At 52.7% G+C, this 7,980-nt stretch overlaps 1 protein-coding gene across 1 annotated transcript; it reads right to left on the reverse strand.

Moving 5' to 3' along the window:
* Nucleotides 1-362: 362 nt before the first annotated feature.
* Nucleotides 363-5,992, reverse strand: LOC137161930 (low affinity immunoglobulin epsilon Fc receptor-like). The gene is made up of 4 exons (XM_067561420.1): nt 5,848-5,992; nt 4,263-4,414; nt 3,532-3,638; nt 363-1,838 (listed from the first exon to the last, which is right to left on the reverse strand). The coding sequence occupies exons 1-4, from the start codon at nt 5,990-5,992 to the stop codon at nt 1,700-1,702; spliced, it is 543 nt and encodes a 180-aa protein (XP_067417521.1). The 3' UTR covers nt 363-1,699.
* Nucleotides 5,993-7,980: the final 1,988 nt, after the last annotated feature.

Here is a 7,980-nt window from a genome sequence, read left to right on the forward strand (position 1 = left end):
GGAGCTTGGGCAAGTCACTGAGGCCCAGATCCTCAAAGGTATTTAGGTGCCACTAACATCCTCAGAACAGCTGCTCAGCTGCCGCCTACCCCTGGGGGTGCCCACGTTTCTGCTGGCTGCCAATCACACAGCTGCCTGCGCGCTGATCCTGCCCTACAGCTAACAAACTGTTCAGAGCTCTCACAGCTCCGTGAATCCTGGAATCCCCAAAGGGTTCAGATTAGGCACTTTCCCGCCACCCCCACACTTATCATGCCACTAAGGGCTGCTCCTAGAAGCATGGTCTGAGCCTGCCTACCCTGCACAAGAGACAGATGGGGTGAGTGTGTCCCCCCCTCCCCTCTAGTGGCTGAGAATGCACTTGGGGTGTGGAGAGCCAGGGTCCAGTCCCTGCTTCATTTAATTAGTTATACAACATGGAACAGCTCCAACCGACGCTGAGAGAAACCGGCGCTGCATTCACAATCGTGTTACAAGTGTAAGCTGTCACTCTACATTTCATGGTTTTGTTCTGGTCCTACCTGCACACAGCGGAGCTGTATGGAAGCATGCAACCTGGGCCGAGCAGCAGCCAGGCAGCCTCCAGCGAGATGGGAGCAGTTGCGCCCCTCTGCCTTACGGAGCAGCCTGCTTTGTCTGTCTCGGTTTGGTTCTTGGCTGTTGTCGTTCTGGATTCTAAGAAATCACGTGAACTTTCCAGAGAGGACTGTACGTTTTTATCAGGCTCCTGTTCCTATGCCACGGTCACAACAAAACCCACCCGGATACCCATTAGTGCGGTATTTAGGACACTCATCTGGGAGGTGGGAAATGTGGGCTCAGTCTGAGCAGGGAGCCGCCTACCGGCCTGTGAGGATTTGGGGCTAAGCCCTGCTCCTTTTCCTTTTCCCGCCTGGCTAATTTACAAAATGAACCCCCTTTGATTTCCCACACTGCTGGTTTAGTTCTCTCCTTGAGCAGTGCACCACCGATGGCTAAGCTGAGATACAGTTAGTTTTAGCCAAGCTGCTCGTATTCTTTCCTATAGAGAAATTACCACTTTTGTATCAGTTTGATGGGATTGACTGGCAGCTTCTATCATTTGGTTTCTCGTGCAGTAAGGAGCCTGTCTCCTTTACCCATAAGTGGTTCTAGGGGATTAATATAGCTCAAAGGCCAGCTGGGTTTTCCACCAAGTAAATTACTAAGTTGTGAAGGAGGCAGTTTGTCTAATAGTTAGAGCAGGGGCTGGAATTCAGGACACTGGGGCTCAGTTCCCAGCTCTGGGAGTGGAATGGGGCCCAAGGTTTAGAGGTGGGGGAGGGGATCAGGATTCCTGGGTTCCATCCCTGGCTCTTAGAGGGGAGGGTTGTTTGGTGATTAGAGGAGGAGATGTCAGGACTCCTGTACCAGCTGCGTGAGGGTTGGCACTGTAGTAAGAGCCCGGGACTGGGAGTCAGGACTCCTGGGTGCTAATTCAGTGTCTTCCACTGATTCGCTGCTGTGAGCTGGGTAAATCTTTGTGCCTCAGTTTCCCCCTCTGTAAAGTAGGGGTGATAGTACCTAGCCCCCCACGCGTGGAAGGGGTGAGGTCTGGGAGGTTTAAAGCATTGAAGTTTGTAAAGATTGGCAGACGTAGCATGGAAGGGGCCCGAGGGAAGGGTTGCTGTTCTGTGGTTATTAAGGTGCACTGCCTGTCTTGTGCTGCTCCCACACACGGTTAACAAGTACATTTCTTTTCACAGATCCAACCGTCTTGGTTCATCCCACACGAAGCATCATTCCACTTCCCGTATCCATACATATGCACGCAGTCCTCGTCACTGGGATGATTGTTGGGCTCCCCTTTGTTCCAGTTGCTGGGGATCAGAGAGAGCAGCAAACTCAGGCAGGCATTCGACGGGGAGCCCTGGCGAAATGCACACCCTGAAATCTCACTTAAGCCCTCAGAGTGAATAATCCTGCCTCACCCCGGAAGCAGTTTGAGGCTGATGGGTGCAGAGCGCTGGGTAAGAGCTAAGTGCAATGATCTAAGGCCTGATTCATCTCTGTGTTGCTCCAGTTTTAAACTGGTCTGGCTGCTATTAACTTCAATGGAATTTAGCCTGGTGTAAACCTGGGATAATGCGATGGTGAATCAGGGGCAATGCCACAGTGAGAGATACGCGCAGTCTTACAAGTTCTGTTTCTTAGTGGGTGAGCACTGATCAGTCTTGGAAGACATGCTGCGTTGGTAGTGCTGTGATACACGTTTTCATTGGGTGAGCTCCCCCTCCCTGCCTGAATCTCTCTCAGGAGACTCAGTTCTTGGGGTAGAGTTATTTCTTGGGAAGATTGGTATTTGGGCTGAGATTTCTGCAAGAGGGGGTTGACCTGTGTGCTGTTGGTGACACCTCTGTTCTAGGGCCAGTGGCTGTAGTGTAAATAAACAAGTTACACTAAGAAAATACCCAAACTCCACTGATCTCTTCCCAAATGGAAAACCGACCTGTAAGAGTCTGAAAACTGCTTTTCATAGAATCAGAGTTGGAAGGGACCTCAGGAGGTCATCTCGTCCAACCCCCTGCTCAAAGCAGGACTAACCTCAGCTAAATAATCCCAGCCAGGGCTTTGTCAAGCCGCAGCTTAAACACCTCTAAAGATGGAGATTCCACCACCTCCCTAGGTAACCCATTCCAGTGCTTCACCACCCTCCTATTAAAAAACTTTTTCCTAATGTCCAACCTAGATCTCCCGCCCTGCAACTTGAGACCATTGCTCCTTGTTCTGTCATCTGCCATCACCGAGAACAGCCTAGCCCCATCCTCCCTGGAACCCCCTTTCAGGTAGTTAAAGGCGCTATCAAATCCCCCTCATTCTTCTCTTTTGCAGACTAAACAAGCCTAGTTCCCTCAGCCTCTCCTCATAAGTCTTGTGCTCCAGCCCCCTCATCATTTTTGTTGCCCTCCGCTGGACTCTCTCCAACTTCTCCACATCCTTTTTGTAGTGGGGGGCCCAAAAGTGGACACAATACTCCAAATGCGGCTTCACCAATGCCGAATAAAGGGGAATAATCACTTCCCTCGATCTGCTGGCAATGCTCCTATTAATGCAGCCCAATATGCTATTAGCCTTCTTGGCAACCAGGGCACACTGCTGACTTATATCCAGCTTCTTACCCACTGTTACCTCCAGGTCCTTTTCTACAGAACTGCTGCCTAGCTCATCGGTCCCAAGTCTATAGCTGTGCATGGAATTCTTCTGTCCTAAGTGCAGGACTCTGCACTTGTCCTTGTTGAACCTCATCAGATTTCCTTTCTTTCTATTGCTCAGCTGCTGGTGACAATTGAAAGCTGAGCATCATCCACTACTTTTGCTCTACCCCAATAGCTCTGGTTCCCTGTTGGGGGACCCTGGACAGTTTAAAGAGCAGAGCAGATGGGAGATGAACCAAGAATGGCTGAGTGGGTGGAGCTGCCCTATGACTCAATGGGTTTAAAGAGCACCGATTGGCCAGTTACATCTGAGCCAACCCCCCTTCCCTCATGTACCCGTGAGTGGGATTGGGCTGACCTGTATGACACAGAACTGTCGTCGATCCATTTAAATGTCCCTTCCTTGTTAATGTCGTTCAGGCCAATCCAGTAATTCTTGCCGTTAGAGTTCTTTGTCAAAAACTCCTGAGAAGAGAAAAATAATGGACTTCAATAAAAAATGACCCAAATCTAAGACAACCCCGGTCCCAACTTCACAGGGCCCAAATCCCTCTGGCCCTGTGTTGTTCCCCTGGTGCTGAGATGTGGCCCTGTGACAGAGTGGAGGGTGGTAAACCCCTCAGCTGCCTCTGTCACCCCTAACCCAGCGGGCTGGGCTGAGGCAGTGCAGGTCAGCTGAGCCAAGAACTAAAAGGAGCCGGCAGCAGCTGTCCGCACTGATTAGGCTAAGGCAGAGCCCTGACTAATGAGGCAAAAGGGGAACAGCTGCTACCTTGACAGGGAGGGGACGTCGGCCAGCTCAGGAAACCAGGATTGGGAGACATGGCCAAGCAGGTCGGGGGAGAACTGTGAGTCAGTCTGCTGGCTGGCCAGGAGGCGTGAGCAACCCTGAGCCCCTAGAGTGTCTGGAACAGGGATTGGGGAACTGACTGTGTGCACCAGTGTGTAACAATGTGTTTCTTGACCACGGAGCAGAGAAACATCAGCCCCTATCCTGTTCCCAGGCATCTCTCTCATCCCAAGAGCCTCCCAGTGGCTGGGAACCACTTCCACGCCCTTTCCTGGCTGCAATCAGTGAGCCTGACTTACCTGCTCTTGTTGGTTCTCAATAATAATCAGCTGGGCACATTGGTCCTTGCAGGCCTGCTTGGCATATGACCAGTTTTTACGCACTGTGGAGAAATAGTAGCAGTTCCCTGCGTTTGGCAGCCAGCCGGCTGGACAAATGCTGCGGGTGGCAACTGTAATGCAAAGCAGGCAGAGGTCATTCAGGCTCGACTGCACAGGACAATAATACTGTCTGCCTAGCGCCCTTTACCCAATGTCCTCAAAGCACTTAGCAAAGGTGGAGAGCTATCCTCCTCAACTTACAGAGGGGGAAACTGAGTCACAAAGAGGCACAGTAACTTGCCCGAGATCATTCCCAAGCTGGGATAAGAACCAGGAGTCCAGATTTCCTGTCTCACCTGCTCTAGCACTTGACCAGTGGTTTTCAACCTTCTTCATTTGCAAAGCCCTAAAAAATTTCAAATGGCAGGGAGACCCCTTTGGAAATCTTAGGCACAGTCTGTGGACCAGAGGTTGAAAGCCACTGCACTAGACAACACCTGCTTCATATCGGCTGGGAACAGAACCAGGAGTCCAGCTCCCCGGCCCATCTCCTCTAACCACTGAATCCCAGAGGTGTGACTAGACGCCAGGAGGCCTGAATTCCAGTCCCCGGCTCTAAATATTAGACTAAACTGACTCCTTCATGATGTAGTGGTTTATTTGAGGGAAATCCCAGCGAGCCCCTGTGACATGCTGTGCCCCATGTAGTGCGATTTGTGTGTCATTCGTCTTCACCCTTATAATGTAACTGTGTATTGTCTACTGCAAAGTATGCCATGTAAGGTCTTTTTGGAGTGCTCATGACATACTGAACATCTTTGTTATGGTAGCAACCCAGCCCTGAGTCCTCCCCACCAGCTTCAGCCCCCACCTCCACTTCCTACAGTACCTGCTCCAGCCCTTAAGGAGCCTGTCGTCCTGCTCCTGGGAGGAACGTGTGTGCTGTGATTGCAGAGTCCTGGTCTGAGACACACAGCCCCTCCACACCCTCGATTGCTCCCTGGACATGTTTGTTCCAGTTTTGCATCTGTCGGCTCTTGAGAAATCGAGGTTCCAAGTAAAGAGCAAGAAACTGTCGCCGTGAGAAATCAGCTGGGCCACAGCAAAGTCACTGTTACAGGAAGCTTTTGTCATCCTGACTCTCACCCAGGATCTAACACCGACAGCTCAGCTCAGTCCGGAGAAGGATTTGAGGGGGAGAAGGAAGGGACATCCCAGGTTGGTGCAACAGCCCCTACAGCTGAGATTGAACCTACTACCATCAGCAACCAAGCTCCAACCATGTGAGATAACGGAGCAGTTCCCTCAGATGGCGGCAGTAATAGGCCCCAAATTAAACCCCTTGAAAATCTGACCGTGCCCAGATTATGTGAAAGTTCTGATCCGGATCTGGATCTAGATCCAGCTTTGGCTCCATCTCAAGGCCACCGATCCTCCACTGGACACAGCACTGGCATTCAGGAGGTTCTGTTCAGTCACGTCCCTACCCCTTCTTGGGGCAGGACTGGCTGCCTGGGGCCTCCACCCAGACACACCAGGCAGCTGGCCCCAGATTGGCACTTACCTTTCAGGAGTATCAGCACGATTGCAGCTGCAGACACCAGCAGAGATGCCCCCACCAGCACATAGAGGATGACCAAAGACTTTCTCCCACAGTCTCTCTGCTCGGCTGCCTTCGAGGTGAACACAGCTGCAAAGAGCAGCGACATCAGCGGCTACAGCACAAGTCAGCAGAAGCATGGCTAGCACAGCCTCTACCCACGCCGCCAGCCATAGGCTGGAGAATGACCTGTATGTGCAAGGTGTGGGAGAGCGATCTAGTGGTTAGAGCGGGGGGGAGGGGCTGGGAGTTAGGACCCTGGGTTCTATCCCCAGCTCTGGGAGGGATGTGGGGGGGTGGGGCTAGGAGCCAGGACTCCTGGGTTCTAATCCCAGCTCTAGGAGGGGATCAGGGTCTCGTGGGTGCCCCCAGCAGCATCAAGGAGCGGAGCCCCTGCCGTGGGATGTGCACTCCAAAGAGGAGAGAATAGAGCCTTATCTGTCACCCACAGGACCCCGAGACCATCACCATGATGTTTGGGCTTGTCTGCCTCCCTAAGGCCTCAATCCTTGCAGGCATTGGTGACTCTCAGCTCCCACTGGGGTCCCTGGGCGCTGCAGGGACTCAGCACCTTTGAGAATCCAGCTCTTTGAGGCCTTGTCCACACAGCTCATGCGCCGATACTGATCAAGTTAAACTGGTGTGATCCACCCAGGCCTGGTCTGTGCAGCAACTTTCCCTGCTTTAACTTACATGCAATTTCACTCCCTTTTAGTTAAACTGGGGCCACTTTGTGTGTGGACACTCTTACATTGGTTTAACACCAGCTATCGCCTGGTTTCACAGTGTCCACATGTGGCAATTGCACTAAATCAGTTTGTAAATCAATTAAAACTAAATAGGTGCAACTAGGGTGCAGACAAGTGCCTCGTGTAGACATGTTTGAGTCAGTTCAAGAGTGTGTTAAAGGGCTGAACCTTAAGCAGATTACAAAGGGCTGATCTGCCCAAAAAAGTCAAACTGGTTTCAACAGAGATGTGAATTTAAATTAGTTTAATCAAACCAGTGTAGACACACTTATTTCAGCTAAACAGCCAGCAAAACTCCCAGTGTAGACACAACTCTGCCAAAAGAAGAGTGTCCCTGTGGACGTGGCTAGTGGTGTTTGGGGAGGTGGTGTGGCTGTGCCGGTCCAGGAACTCCTCTGGCCAGCCTGTGCTGCATCTCCCTGAGGTCTGGGCTAACATAGCTACCCCGGCCTAGGCTCTGGGGCAGAGAGAAGGCAGCTTGGAGCTTTCCCCAGAGTGGGTGGGTGGACGGAGCGACTGTGGGAGCCTGGGGTTCACCTCAACCTGCTAATTGATGGGGAAGCTCCCGGCTGCCCCATCTCCACATTAAGAACACCTGGATTTGCCTAGTGGAGACACCTCCTGGGGGGCTGTGCCAGTTCTGAGTGCAGTCGGGGCCATCTGCCCATGTCAACGGCACCAGGCCACTGAGAGGCACCTGATGCCAACATCAGCTCAACCAGCAAGCTGGGCGTATGAAATGGAATGAGGAGCTTGGGGCTTGGTAGCTTCTGTGCTGAGCACATGGCACCCACCAGGGCTCCCTGAATCCTTTCATTCCCCCCCAGCTCCCTGTGTGCCACCCTCCCATCCCCCTCCCACTGCCCACTCCCTCCCCACGCCAGCGGCTGTGTGCTCCCCTCCCCCAAACCAAGGTCCCACCTGCCAGGGGCTCCGAGCGCCCCCATTCTCCACTCGCCACACCAGAGTCCCCCATAGCCCAGGACTCTGTGTGCCCCCCTTTCTCCCTGGGTTATGCCAGGGGCAGCAGTTCCCTTTCTCCTGCCTTTGGCCCCTGCTGTCCCTGTCCCTGGCTCTCTGTCACCGCCGACAGCTGCCGTTTAAGGCTCCAGCATTGCTAGTTTTCACCCTGGTAACTGTGACTGAAAATGACTCCAGTTCGTGGATTCCTGGCGGGGGGCAGATCCTGGGGCTGGCACCAGCAGCGTTAGCCCCGTCACAGCTGCGGGGAAAGAGGCAGCCACAACAAAGGGGCCGATGGTGCAGCTGACCTCGTTTGTAAAGGGCTTTGAGATCTCGTGATGAAAAACACTGTCTCAGAGCTCGGTGCTGAGAGGCTCTGGGGAGA

The sequence above is a fragment of the Emydura macquarii genome, unplaced genomic scaffold (assembly GCF_026122565.2).
Source record: "Emydura macquarii macquarii isolate MOO-44397 ecotype Brisbane River unplaced genomic scaffold, CSIRO-AGI_Emac_v2 contig_2416, whole genome shotgun sequence".
In the NCBI taxonomy this organism is placed as follows: domain Eukaryota; kingdom Metazoa; phylum Chordata; order Testudines; family Chelidae; genus Emydura; species Emydura macquarii.

Excerpts from the sequence above, each read along its gene's own strand:
- LOC137161930 (XM_067561420.1), bottom strand. The coding sequence starts at position 5,992 with ATGTCGCTGCTCTTTGCAGCTGTGTTCACCTCGAAGGCAGCCGAGCAG. Across the intron at positions 4,415-5,847 it reads CGTGCTGATACTCCTGAAAG|TTGCCACCCGCAGCATTTGT; the intron begins GTAAGTGCCAAT and ends TTTGCATTACAG. Across the intron at positions 3,639-4,262 it reads TTGAGAACCAACAAGAGCAG|GAGTTTTTGACAAAGAACTC; the intron begins GTAAGTCAGGCT and ends TTCTCTTCTCAG.